A 14,401-nucleotide genomic window follows, 5' to 3' on the forward strand; every position below is an offset into this window, starting at 1 on the left:
AGAGCGGGCGAGGGAGCGAGCATTCTGAGCAGGCGGCTCTGACTCCGACCACAGGCTGCTTCCCGGAGGCTGCTCCTCTCCTTCCAAACCCTGCGTCCCCTCCCCGGAGCAGCGGGCGGTGTGCCTCCATTCAGCCGCATTTGGTATGCACGAGCACGGCGGCAGGCCGAGGGGAGGTGGCTTTCTCAGGAAGGTTCAGTGGCTCAGGCAATGCCACTTGACTAGTCTCCCAAGTTCCAGGAAGCCTCTGCCCTAATGGAATTTGCAGATGCGGAGATGACCATGGGAAGCCAGGGTCGTGGGGGGCCGTTTGTTTTCTAGGCATTGCTCAGGTTTGCCGTTTCTGTGTTTCCTGGTGGAATTGTGAAGGGGGTCATGAATCAAACGGATGCTCCTCGACCCCTAAACTGGACCATCCGGAAGCTGTGCCACGCAGCCTTTCTCCCATCTGTCAGACTTCTGAAGGTACTGTAACTTGCTGCTTTGAATGGCTCTAATTGTGCTTTTTAGGTCTCCACACCCAACTTCGCACGTGGGCCGGGACACAGGTTTTGGGGAGCAGCAATGCATGCAGTCCTGCTTGACTCTGTTGCCCATGGCTTGAAAGAGGTCCTCAGTGCCCCTCAGCCCATGGTGTCAGGGAAGAGAAGGTGGTCTGAGCCACACTGGAGAATGAGATTATGGCTTTAGAGCATGGGCTTCCTGAGTGCTCCCCCACCCCTCCCAAATACCCCTAAAATAGAATTAATTAACTTCTGTGGGAGGGTGGGAGCAGCAGTGGGAGTGAAATCTTTTACTCCCCTGTGTTTGGCTCCAGGGTGTGTTTTTTCCCTCCCTGGGGAAGCCCTTCGACCCACTTTCGCTTTAGATGGAACCTGAGAGAACAAAGGATTCTCCTCATTATTTAAAAAGTCCTGTGTCCTTAGGTGGGTGCTCAGGTAAAGACAAACAATGAACCTCATCCGATTGTGACTTTTTTTTTGGTGTTCTTGTTCTTTTAAAAAGCAGCATGATAATTTTAGTCTCCTAAGTGAAGTCAGTAGTGAGGAAGTATTGTTAAATATATACTGAATGGTGCCTGGAGCTCTGTCTCTCTCTCAAGCCCCGAGTTACACAAAAGAATGGTACTACACCTGAGCTAGGACTGCTGCCATGTGTCTGCAGCTCTCCTCTGTCTACAAGCAAATACATTAAAGATACTGAAAAGCCCTCAGAACTCCATAATAATTTACCTTCATCATCTGCCCGTGGGGAAATAAATACAAATAAAATTTTAAAGGTGCAGAAAGCAAATTTTTTTCCCCCCCAGAAAAGAGAACGTGGCAACATTTATTTGGGGAAAGTGCTAATCTCTGGATATCCCACAGCATTTGAAGTTAAAAAGGAAAGGCAAAGTCCTTAGTTCTCTTTTCCATATAAATATGATATTTTGATTTAATGACCACTGGACCTTGAGTCCAGTCAGCCATAATGAGAGATTAAAGAATTGGCCCTGAATGAACTACACTTGCAAGGTGTTTTGTTGTTGTTGTTGTTTTTCTTTCCTGAGGCTGTGTTTTGGTTGAGTCAAGTTTGTCAAGGGCAATTAGTTCTGTATAGCTAAGTGGCTTTTCATAAAGGAGTATATATTACCCACCTTCTGAGTTTCCCTTATTCTGTTCAACACAAACTGCCCCCACGTCCTATACAAACTCCCATTATATTGTTATGGTGATGGTTTGTTTCCCTAAAAGAGTATTTAGGAGGAAAAGCAGGTTTGGGGATGGGGAGTGGGAGAGAAGCTTTCTTGGATGTAATGCTTTTCCCGTATTGGAACCACGTGTGTGATAGGGCATGAAAAAGAATGAGACTGGGGAACTAACAAATAAATGAAGGTAAATTTCCCTCCAGAATCACTACTGAATCAAGGCTCTGGGGCAAAGAATGTTTTGGCAAAGCCAACTATGATTGTGAAAATTGATTCTAGCAATTGGATGTGCAATGAGAAGCATTTTTCGGTTAAAGTTAGTCATTGGCTTCACCCCAAATAATGTTTTTTTAACTTACACAATGAACTTAACAGGTGTGTGTATATCACCCTCAATATATATTAATTAATTAATATTTTAGTTTTTTAATGGAAAATTCATCATTTACTTGTCACAAAACCAGCAAAGAAGTACCTGTTTGAGGTAGATTATTTTCAAAAGACCTATCATCTTTTTTAATTGAAAGTACTGTCCATGCTATTTATCAGCAGACATTGTCAATTCTACACCATTACTGTTGTTGGCATACAGCTCAATCCTACCATCCTTGATTAACATGCTTTATTAACATGGTGCTTTATAATAACTCATTCAATAAAGTACATTAATGAGTATTCTTCCAATTCTTTCAGTATCCAACAGACAGGATGTATTTTACTAGAGAACTTCTTTTCCAAATGACATCTGGATTTTTGAAAGATCATAGCTATCCTAGGAGACTTCAGATATTGAGCATATTTCAAGATCTTAAAAAGTGAAGTGATACCAAATTCTTTCAGCAACACTTAGAAAGAAATGAAAACTGCTTTTGTATATGAGTAATTGCAATGTCGACATTCTGGATATGAATGTTATATAATTTTCCCCCCCTCTGGATTGTTGCTGTATTATCTTGGCTTTGTTAGTCCCTATGTATTCTTGCCTGGCTTTTATATTTCAAGTAAAATGCAAGTTCCTGAATAATCATTTGTATCTTTTGATCAATATTTTCCCTGGTTTAGTCAGAAGTTAAATATTTAATAACAATAATTCGTACTATTCTGTCCTTACTTTCTGCTCCCTTTCTCCCTTCACAATCTCTTGTTCTAACTCCCTCAGACTCCCACCCCCATGTTAATTTGATGGATGGATGCTCTGTAGTCCATTGAAATCCTAAGCTAACAAACCAAATTCTCCTATTCAACAGGTATATTTTCTTTTCTACCAAGCATTTTCCTAATGTGATATGCCCTTTCCAGTGCCCTTGCTGGCCAGTAAGTGCAGTGAAGTCATGATGACATGATCAGATTTAGCTAACCCCAGATCACTCACCATTTCTGAGCTCAAGCCATTTTCCCTCCCTATCTTTTCCTTGAAAATGTGTGTTTCTTTGCTAACTTTTTTCAGTACCATGCTAATGTTCAGAAATGGCTTCATAATTCTGTTTCCTGTATCTCTCATTTCCTAATAGAAACAGGATACTAAAGAATCAGAAGGGGAAGGCCACTATCTGAAGCATGAATTAAACCTAATGAATGTTGGAATGTACTGAATATTCCTTCCGAAACATCTCATGTGTTGTGTTGTCCATCTCAGAGCAAATTTTGAACATGCCAACCAACTCAAATTTCGAATTTGGGATCGCATTTGGAAATAAGATTTGAAAACGAATTTCTGGACAGGCACATGCTGATGATAGCCAGAAGACAGAAGCTGTTTTCTAACGGCTACATTTCAAAGGGGATTCTTTCCAAACTGTTTCTCTTTGGTTGTTTGCTTCATTCTTATGTGTTTCAAGATTTCATCTTACTATTAATCACGCAAAAAGTCAAGTGTATTTCAGTGACAGCATATTTCATATTCATTATCAGATCTGCCTCTGCCATTGTTTTACTTGGGAGATTTTATTCTGGTAACTTGTGTTGAATTTTAAGATTAATTTTAGGGCAGAGAGCTTTCTTTGTATTGAAGGCTTGGTGGACTTATTAAAGGGAAGCTTTGCCCTAACCGGTTTGGCTCAGTGGATAGAGCCTCGGCCTGTGGACTGAAAGGTCCCAGGTTCGATTCTGGTCAAGGGCATGTACCTTGGTTGCAAGCACATCTCCAGTAGGAGGTGTGCAGGAGACAGCTGATCGATGTTTCTCTCTCATCGATGTTTCTAACTCTCTATTCCTCTCCCTTCCTCTCTGTAAAAAATCAATAAAATATATATTTTTTAAAAATAAAGGGAAGCCATTTCAAAAATAGGTTGCATTGGGGGAAAGGAAAGCTCTGTACTCATAGCAGATTTTGTATGCACATGTTAAAACCAGTTTGTTAATGAAGACCAAAAGATCAGTATGACTTTGGTATTTTCAAAGTTTTATACTAAGAAATAATATAACTTTGCCCACTTTGAGCAATATCAGAAGGAGATTAAAGAAATTACATTCTGGACAGTTAGGCCTAATCACTGGGTTCTAATTCTATTGTGTTCCTAACCAGCTATGTAACCTAGGATAGGTTACATAACCTCTCTGTAGCTTGGTGTCCATATCTTTAAAATGAAGAGTTTACATCTCAGCTTGACTTGGAACCAATACTGTGATTCCCTGCAATGAAGGCTGCCATGCCTTGTGGGCACCGAAGAGCATGCTGTATTGGGGCTAAAAACAGTTAAGCTTGATTAGATATTAAAATGGAAGTAGGACTAGAAAAACCATCGGGGTTTAAATCATAGAGGGCCTTTTCAGCTAAACTAAGGCATTTGACCATTATCCTGAAAGCTCCAAGGTGCCAATAAAGAGATTTGAGCAGGGAGGTGACGCCCCAATTCAGATATTAAATAGTGTTCTGGGTATAATGTCTAGAATGGATGGGAAATGCTGGGACTGAAAGCTGAGAGATTAGACTAGAAGCATGGAGAATTAATGAAGACCTGGGCTAAGGCTATAGTAATGGAGGTAAAATAAAAAGGGCCTTGTTGAATTGATTGCCTATGGTGGAACGAAGAATATAGGATAACTTCCGCATTTCTGTTTTTGCTGTCTGATTGGATGGTGGTCCCACTGTCTGAGAATAAAGATCCTGAGAAGGAAGGACAGAACTTCTCACTTTGTGGTTGGTTCTTTGGCAAGCTAGAAAAGGTATAGGACTCACTTATTCTAATGAGACTGAGACCAATAAGGAATACAATTCCGCATCATTGATGAGTATGAGTCCCATTGAATGTTTGATAGAGGACCTGTTGGAAGTAAATCATATACAGTAAGTAATATGACTTCTAATTTTCTTAGATTGTACTTTGGTAACTTATACCCTGGCTTCTTATAAAACTATGCATAGTAAACTCCCCATATTTTGGAATCCAGTCAAACAACTCAGTTTTGTTTTATTTTTTCTCTATTCTCTCTTTTATGTTACCAAAGAAGGATTAATAAAAGTGAACTGGGTAACACAAGGGAAATAATGGGAAAAGTAGTGATCAAGTTAAGCTACCAGATCACAAATTATGCCAAGTACCTATCTTTTCTACTTTTGTAATTCCTTATAATGGTAATCAATATCTATTATATTGTCTCTTAAGCATAGCAAGGTCCTAACAACAAAATGAATCGGATCTGCCTTCTACAGTTGATGCCAGGAATTCTAGCAACTGACTTTCCTTTTGTGTTTTCTTAGAAAACAATTATATTGAGATTCATTTAAATTTGAGTTTTAAATGTATGACTTTCAAAATCTCCCTTACATTTATAAAATTCTGAGTCTTTACATGGCAGGTAAAATAATATCAGTGAACCACATGCTAGTGAGTGGCACTTAAGTTTCTACAGCAAGAGTGGGAACACATATCTGATATATCTAGACCTGCTAGTGAATGGGGGCGAGGAAGAGCAGGGAATTTGGTATGACCAATTCCACTAAGTGCCTTAAAGATAGGAAACTTGAAGAATAAATTACTTTTAGGAAAATACAGTGTATTGTTAGGCAAAATTTTAAAGACCTAATAACAAAGAAACTTTTGTCCCTCCATCTCAGCACATCAGCCTCAGATTCCCTTTAACAAAATGAGAGAAAGAAAAGAAATTGTGCCCAAACTAAAACCCAGGAGAGAGAAAATGTATCTAGTGTGTTTCAAATGGTGGCTCCGACTCAGAATGCTGAACAGTGACCTTGCAACTTGCCTTTCTGTGAAATGTTCCTCAGGCAACCTGAAGGAAATTCCTAAGGCAACAAAAACCTTCCTGTCTCTCTGGAGAGCTCTGTCTTCAGATGCCCTTTATTGTGGAGGAAAGAATGGGAGTGTGTGGTCCCTGGGGAATGAGGGAGGATGTAGCTGGGAGGTCCAAGTCCAGGGCTACTTGGCTCTGGGATGACTTGTGGAGTCACAGTAATGTGGGGCAGGGTTTGTCTCCAGGGAAAGGAATCTGCCTTCCCATGACTTCAGGCAGGGCAAGAGAACTGCCCCACCACAGTGGCTTTTCATCCTCTCCCTCTCTCCTTCTGTTGGAGTAACTTCAACTGGCTCCCAGCTCATCTACAGACAAGTAGATCATACCCCTTTTCCATCATCTAACATGTAAAAGAGTTATAAAGACTGTGGCTAACAAAAGTGTTCAGTAACTGTTTATTGAAGAATCAAGGAATGAACAATCACGTGAGTGATGTATGAAATCCTAAGGATGCTTAGGGATCACTCAGGGAGCTTGTAAGCAAAGCAAACATTAAAGCCCACCCCCTGGGTGCTGACTCAGGAGGTAGGTGGTGGGCCCAGGACTTTGCATTTGAACAGGCTCTCCCAGGGATTCTGTTGTGAACAGCTCTTGGAAACATTGAGAAAAGCTGCCTCAGATTGAGCTGAGCTGGAGGGAAACTCCATTAAATGCCCTTTCTTATGCTGGCATCTGGGCAGAACAGAGCATGTGTTAGTCAAGCATGAGAGCAAAAGGTTTTAAGTAAACAGTTCATGGGTTTTCAAGATTTAATCATGAAAGATTATTTACAGATAGAGAAGTAAATTCAGCTGCCCTGTTTTGGTTTGTAGATGATATAACATCATAATCTGAAGTGATGTCTGTACTTATTCTTTTTATTTGTTGTTTATTTATATATTTCTATGTGTATTTTCATGATTTTTTAAATCATGTGACATACAATATTAGATTTTTCTATCATATTGAATTTATATGGAGATATGATTGTGAATCAGAACTTCCAAAGATAGTGTCCATGGTCAAGATTCTGCCATATCCTACCTATGCCCCTCCTTTTAAAAAATATATTTTTATTGATTTAATAGAGGAAGGGAGAGGGAGAGAGAGAGGGAAACATCAATGATAAGAGAGAATCATTGATCGGCTGCCTCCTGCATGCCCCCTACTGGGGATCGAGCCTGTAACCCGGTCATGTGTCCTGATCAGGAATCGAACTGTGATCTCCTGGTTCATGGGTCGACGCTCAACCACTGAGTCATACCAGCCGGGCTGCCTGTGCCCCTTTATCTAACATTCCCTATGATGGCCCTTGGGATTGCAATGCTTTCTCAAGTGCATGTCCCTTAAATCCCGATGTTACATGATAATACTAAGTAAAAAGTGGCCAGTCTACTTGGGGGCCAAGGCCAAAGCAGCCATTACTGATGCCCACAATGAATGGGAAAGAACACTCCCATTCTTTCCTCCACAATAGAGGGCATCTGAAGACAGAGCTCTCCAGAGAGACAGGAGGGTTTTGTTGCCTTAGGAATTTCCTTCAGGTTGCATGAGGAACATTTCACAAAAAGGCAAGTTGCAAGATCACTGTACCAAGCGTGTCAAACTCATGGCTGGCGGGCCACATGCCTTGTTTAACTAAAGTTTGACATGCTTGCCCCTGTGGTTGTCAGAAATTAAGAAAGAAGGGGATCTGGAGAGAGAGGGAGAGTAAGAGAACATCCAGGGCTTACATTCAAAGTTAAAAGTAACTTTATAGCCCTAAAGTTTAAGCCTGGTTTGGCTTAGTGCATAGAGCGTCGGCCTGTGGACCAAAGGGTCCTGGGTTTGATTCTGGTCAAGGGCATGTACCTCGGTTGCAGGCTCCTCCCTGGCTGGGGCCCTAGTCAGGGCTCATGCAGGAGGCAACCAATCTATATGCTTCTCTCACATTGATTTTCTGTCTGTCTTTCCCTCTCTCTTCTACTATCTCTAAAAAAAAAAAATCAATGAGAACATATCCTTGGGTGTGAATTTAAAATAAAAAGCAACTTTATATTTGAAAATTTAAAAAAATAATACCTAGTATTGAATATTAAATATGGAAAATTGAGCTGGACAAAAAAATTTTGGCTCCTGAACGCATAGGAAAGATATAATGCCAGAACTGATGGGGTAGGGTCGGGGCAGGTATAACAAAATTCCTAGAAGGGGGACATTTAATTTTTATGTCTATCACATCAAATATATGTTCAGAAGCATTTAGGAATTCTGTTCCAACTAGTGGCTCTGCTCCACTTCCATTTTCAGAGGTATGTGCATAAGACTTGCAGTTTAGGATACCATTGCTTCTCTTCCAAATAATTAGATTTTTTTTTCCAAATAAAAGATTTTTCAAGGTTTAATTAATAGACAAATAGATGATAGGTAGATAGATATAGGTAGATAGAGGAAGGGAGAATTTTGTTGTTTATAAATCCATTAACAGCAGCATATATATCGAACTAGAGGCCCGGTGCACAAAAATTCGTGCACTCAGGGGGTCCCTCAGCTCGGCCTGAGCCCTCAGGGGATGTACAACTGACGGCTTAGGCCCGCTCCCCTAAGCCGCAGTCTGGCCTTCCTCTGCAGGAGGTGACTGGCAGGCAATCAGGGGATGGCGCGGGCGGCCGGCCCTGCCCCCGATTGCGCCACTGCCACCAGTGGTCTCTCTTTGCAGGAAGCAAGCCTGGCGGACCTATCTGGGGACAGAGCTGGTCAGCCCTGCCCCCAATCGCCCCACTGCTGCTGCCGCCCGTGGCCTCCCTCTACGGGAGGCGACCAGGCGGGCGATCAGGGGATGGTGCTGGCCCCCATTGCCCCACCACCGCTGGTCACCGCTGCCTCCCCCATCGCCATCCCCTCCCTCTGCCCGATGGCATGCGCCTTGGCTGGCCTGGTGACACCTGCTCGCCAGCCCCGCCCCCCGCTGACCGGTCATTCCACTGTTCAGTTGATTTGCATATTATGCTTTTATCATATAGGGTTGCTTTACTTGGAGGGAGATTTATCCACCAAAATGAGTTCTTGAAGGAGTGTTTTTCAAGGTGTGGTCCTACATTTTAACAGGCAACCCAGATGAGTATTATGCATTGTATTATTTGAGAGTATCTCTTCTGAAGTGTGACACTTCAGTAAAGAGACATTGGCTCATTAAAATTATGCCTCTGGCATGACCACATGCAGTATCTGATTTTTATTGTTAAAAATTGGGCACCCAATATCTCTTTATCAATCTATATAGGCTCATAAGGTTTCCACATCTTGAAAGTCCCCATACACACAGAGCATTGAATGACTTCAATAAGTATTTTTAAGGGATCATGCAGGAAAGCTAATTTAGGTCATAGGAATGTGTAGTAGATAGATAATATCCTAGATTAGGAGAAAAGATGGCACATTAGCCTTACATGGTGGTAGCTGAAGGCAGAAAAACAAACGTTGCAGCAGAGGAAGAGCACTAAGTCTGTCTTCTGTCCTAATTGTTTGGCTGTTGCTGAACTAAGCAAGCTCCCTTACACTGTTTCTTTTCCTCAAATACCTTCTCCCAATTATTAGAATCACCCATTCAACCAAGTTGCCCAAACTGGCAAACCTGGGCTAATAGTATTTGCTTTGTTTGCTTTCATCCCTGTGTAATCAGCCAAATAGTTCCATCAGGTTTCCTCATAAATGTGTCTCTGATCCAGTGCCTCTGTCTAGTCCTAGTTCCCAACATCAGTCTCTCTTTTTCTTGGGCCCCAAAACACTGCAGCTGTCTAAATTGATCCTTCCCACAGCCACCAGAATGGTTCACTTAAAATGAAAGCAAGACCAGGATGCTCCCATGCTTGACATTCTTCACTTTTCCTCCTTCTGTGGAATAAAATCTAAGCTCTTTGCTATGGCGTATAAGACCCTCAATGGTCTGTCCTCTGCCTACTTCTCTGCCTTCATATTTTATTTTTCCTTTCTTCAAGAAATTCCTTAGAGCTGGGCATTTTACCCAAGCTATTTTAACTGCCTGGAAAAATCTGAACTACAGCTGCTTCTACCTAATCCTGCCCATAATGTAGTACTCAAACACAGGTGAGTGGATGAATTAAGGAAAAATTTCCCTGAATCTCCAAAACCAGACGAAGCTCTTTTAATATGCATGCTCGTAAAAGTCCGTGGGTGTTTCGCCTTAGCCAGTTTGAATCAGTGGATAGAGCTTCGGCCTGTGGACTAAAGGGTCCCTGTTTCAATTCCAGTCAAGGGCACGCCCATACTTCCGTTGCAGTCTCAGTTCCCCGCCCTGGTCTGACTAGCTCCTGTAGTTTACCGGTACCCAGGAAGTACTGCAGCCTTTGACACCTATTTAACACTTGGCTCACTGGTCATTCACCTCTCAGTCCCCCTATTCATGGTAAGAAGGAAGCATAGAGACCCTTGGGGGGGCGGGGGAGAAAAAAAAGTCAGTGGGTGTTTCTATCTTTGATTTTAGCATGTTGTAGTATCATCAGCTCTTTACTTCATCTGAATATCTTCTTAAAATCAAAATATTATACCTTAGGCAAGTTTGTGTGTGTGCAGCTTTCAGCAGAGAGCCTAAGATATTTTGAGTACTAGATGAATTACACTAGAATAGGTAAATGGTTGAGGAAATGGATAATTGTGCTCTTGATGCAGTGCTCCGAAGTCACTACTTAGAAGAATCAAGTGGTGTTATAAGGGTCTTGGCATTTTTGTCTAATTAAAGAATAGCTGAACTTGAGGTAATACACAGGGTGGATCAAAAATAGGCTTATAGTTGTTTTATGGAAAATAAGACAATAATTGATAAATAATAATAATACAAGAATGAACTCTGTGTTTCATAGACTCACAAATGTAAACCTACTTTGCCTCACTCTGCACTTCATATGTTCCCCAAATTGAAAAATGAGTTAAGGAATTGAACCAATAATTATTACTCAGTAAAAGTGATGCAGAATGAAATATGTACTCAAAGAAGAAACTATAAGTAGGTAGCACCAGATGTCTGCTTTGAAAATATTTACTGAAAGAGATTGAAATTACCTCATCTATTAATTATGTTGGTTGAAAGGTTATTCCTTAATTTAGTGCTCTAAGAGACTTTATTATATTACCTTTAATAATGGTGTTGGCTGGGTTACACTGTAAAGTAGAGAAAATACTACTAAAAGAAAAACTATACTGTTACACTTGCTGAGCCTTTCTTGTTTCATTTTTTAAATATGCCTTTTGCAAATGTCTAGAGATAACCATGTAGACACAATCCTATTGAAGTATCTTGGCATTTCCATTTTAGGATAAATATGACTTAGGATGTTTTTATGTTTTAGCATTAGATTATTTTGCTGTGTCAGGTATCATGGATAGAAGTCTTAGTTTATTATGTCCTCATTGGGAAGAAAATTGACCAAAGTCAAAATAAGTTTCTTATGGAAGAAATCAGAATCACTAGAAACTTATCTTACTATATGTTAGTTAAGATTTATGATAAATATGACTGGAAAAAGTAAATAATTATTTTTTGGTATAATCTCATGCTTATTCATCTCCTTACCAGAAGAAAGAAATGAACAAAAATATTTCAAAGAATGAGCTGTCATACAAACATCCATAAAACATATTTGCTCCATTGTTCTAGTTCACGGATAAATGATGGCTTGAACACTTAGGATCTGATGATTTAATTTGTAGAGTTTTACAACCTCAGCACTACTGACATTTTGAACTGAATAAATATTTGTTGTGGGGCTATCTGTCTTGTGCATTGTAGTTCATTAACACTATCTTTGGACTTGATCCACTAGACACCAGGAGTACCTCCCTGCCATCTCCCATTGAGATAACCAAAAATGTCTCAAGACCTTGATAAATATCCTTTTGGGGGCAAAATCACCCCCAGTTGAGAACCACTGCTTTAAGCATTTCCCTTGAAGATGTATTTTAAGATGTGGGTGGGCAATTGATTTTACTGGAAACTCAATACAGACTTCCTAATGATGTGTGCCTTTAGACACACTATTTTTTATTTTACAAAAGACTGAAATTTAACATACATTTGTTCACTAAACACAGGAAGACTAAAGGATTATTTTTCATCTTATTGTCAATCATTTCTTATAAGAAAATTGAATGTGGCCAATTTGCCTGAAAGTGTTTGACTTTGATATATTTTTACTTTGTGAATTAAAGCAGTAATACGTTTATTTGATTGATATATCAAGTGACATATTCAATTTTTACTAGTATATTCTATAACTTCTATTTAGAATTATTAAAGAATAATACAATATAAATTCATTTTAATGGATAAATGATGAAAATATTTTACTTTATCAAGCTGAATCTTTTGTATGACATTACCTCAGTGAGCAAAGATTTTAAGGTAAATCCAGTAATTAGCACAAGGAGGCTATATATTTTAATTTAAAAATTAATATAATTAAAGCTTTTATTAAATTCAGCATAAGTTGAACAGAAATGATGCAAAGCAAATAAACAGAATTCAAGATGTCTTTTGTAATAATTTGAACTTAGGGAATATGTTGTATTTATGTACAACTAATTATATTTTATAGTTACTATAGATTGTATTAGGGTTCTCAAGAGAAACAGAACCAATATAATGTGTTTATATACTGGTATGTACATAAATAAATCAAGAGATTTATTTAAGCAATCGGCTCACATGAATGTGGAGGTTTGGCAAGTCTAAAACCTGATGGTGGAGATGGCAGGCTGGAGACTCAGGAAAGAGTGGCAGTTAGAGACCAATGGTAGTCTGCTGTAGAACCAGGAACAACCACTGTTGCAGATGAATTCAAAGGCAGTTTTCTGGAGAATTTCTGCCTGCTCCAGTGAGGACCAACATTTTTTTCTGCTTTAGCTTTTCAACTGACTAATTGAGGCTCACCCACATTGTCAAGGGCAATCTGCTTTACTCAAAGAACCACTAATTTAAAGGCAAATCTCATTCAGATACACCCACCCAGAAATAACCAGAATAATGCTCAGCCAAATAGCTGGGCATTGTGGCCTAGACAAGCTGACATATAAAATTGACCATAGATCATTATTACAGTTATATGAAAATTACTGTTTTAAATGTAAGTTTGTTTGCAAATGAGAGAAATACAGTCATGCTAACTTAAATAAAAGTTTTCCTCTAAGACTAATCTTTAGGATATCCAGCAACTAGAATGGAAATACAGGCAGACCACACAGGGATCCAGATTTCTGTTAGGGGTCCCTGGAGTCTCTTGGCTCATCTCTATACTGTTGTTTTTCTTTGTAAACCAGCTTTTTCTATGACTCCGTATTTCACTGACACTTGTCACAGCATCTAGTTCTATATGATCTTGCAGTTGCATTCCTTACATCTCACCAATGTGTCTCTCCCATACTCTTCAGAAATCTCATTTAGTTGGGTTTGGTCAGATATCCACTCTTGCCTGCATAGCTAAGGTCAGGGAAATTGAATCACCAGATGTAGATATGGCCACCGAGACCCATTTGTAGGTAATGTGGATGGGAGCAGATTCTTTTAGCAAGGATGTAGGCACCATGCTTCACTAATTCAATTAGCATGAATCCCCTAGACACGCATAGCTTAATGGTTCTGGAAGCCACCCAGACCTAAAAGGTACTGCAAGTAATCCAAAACTAAGTAAGTGAGTATAACCAATTAGTATGCACCCTTTGCTAATATATAACAGGAGGAAATGGACTCCAACTACAAAACCTGATTTTAGGGTACTATAATGATAATATTTCTGATAAGAGGCATAGAGACCCTGAAAAAATAGTAGGTTCTCCTCCATTCAGTAGGAACCCACTGAAATCAAGAGGAAATGCTTTTAGAGTTCCACTACAAGAAGGTGTGATGGGCTCCAATGTCCCCTTAAATGCCTCCTTGAGTTCCCCCACTGTTTATGGTTTTACCACCACTGAGAGGTCCCTGTGAGGCTTTTAATGGGTTTTGTCAACTCTTCTGGCTGAATGAAACTGCACCATCCCAACTTTAAACCCCTGAGAAAAGAATGCAAAATAGCACATTGTTTAGAAGTAGTAACTTGGATAGTAACCTGGATATGAGAAAAGTTTTATGATTTAAAAAAAATAACTATGCTTAGAGGAACTCTGTATAAGAGAGATTGTTTTAATCCGAATAATCCTGTTTCTGTCTATGTCCTTTTGAAGGGGAAAAGTTCATACATGTTCATGCTGTCAAAAAGAGTATTGTTTTATTTTTAGTTGTACAATAACACACAAATCAAAACAGGAATATAAAATTAGCTTTTCTTCCACATTCATTTATTCATTCTCCATACACTTATTTGTTCTACCGTCATCTATTGCTATGTGTCAGAAAGAGTGCACAGGTGCTAGAAATTGAAAGATGAAAATAGTAGACCTCCAATCAAAAGGAGCTAATAATAGACTTAGGAAACAGGCAAGCAAATTAGTAATGGC

General features: G+C 39.7%; 1 protein-coding gene across 5 annotated transcripts in view; it reads left to right on the forward strand.

Moving 5' to 3' along the window:
• The first annotated feature begins 293 nt into the window (after nucleotides 1-293).
• TRPM3 (transient receptor potential cation channel subfamily M member 3) overlaps nucleotides 294-14,401 on the forward strand; it is a 444,564-nt gene continuing 430,456 nt past the window's right edge. For all 5 annotated transcript variants that reach the window (XM_079790372.1, XM_079790376.1, XM_079790373.1 and 2 more), the window contains exon 1: nucleotides 294-465. In XM_079790372.1, the coding sequence (XP_079646498.1) occupies nucleotides 376-465 (90 nt within the window). In that variant the 5' untranslated portion in view covers nucleotides 294-375. The remainder of the gene's footprint in view (nucleotides 466-14,401) is intronic.

This window comes from Cnephaeus nilssonii, assembly GCF_951640355.1.
Source record: "Cnephaeus nilssonii genome assembly, chromosome: 14".
Classification (NCBI taxonomy): domain Eukaryota; kingdom Metazoa; phylum Chordata; class Mammalia; order Chiroptera; family Vespertilionidae; genus Cnephaeus; species Cnephaeus nilssonii.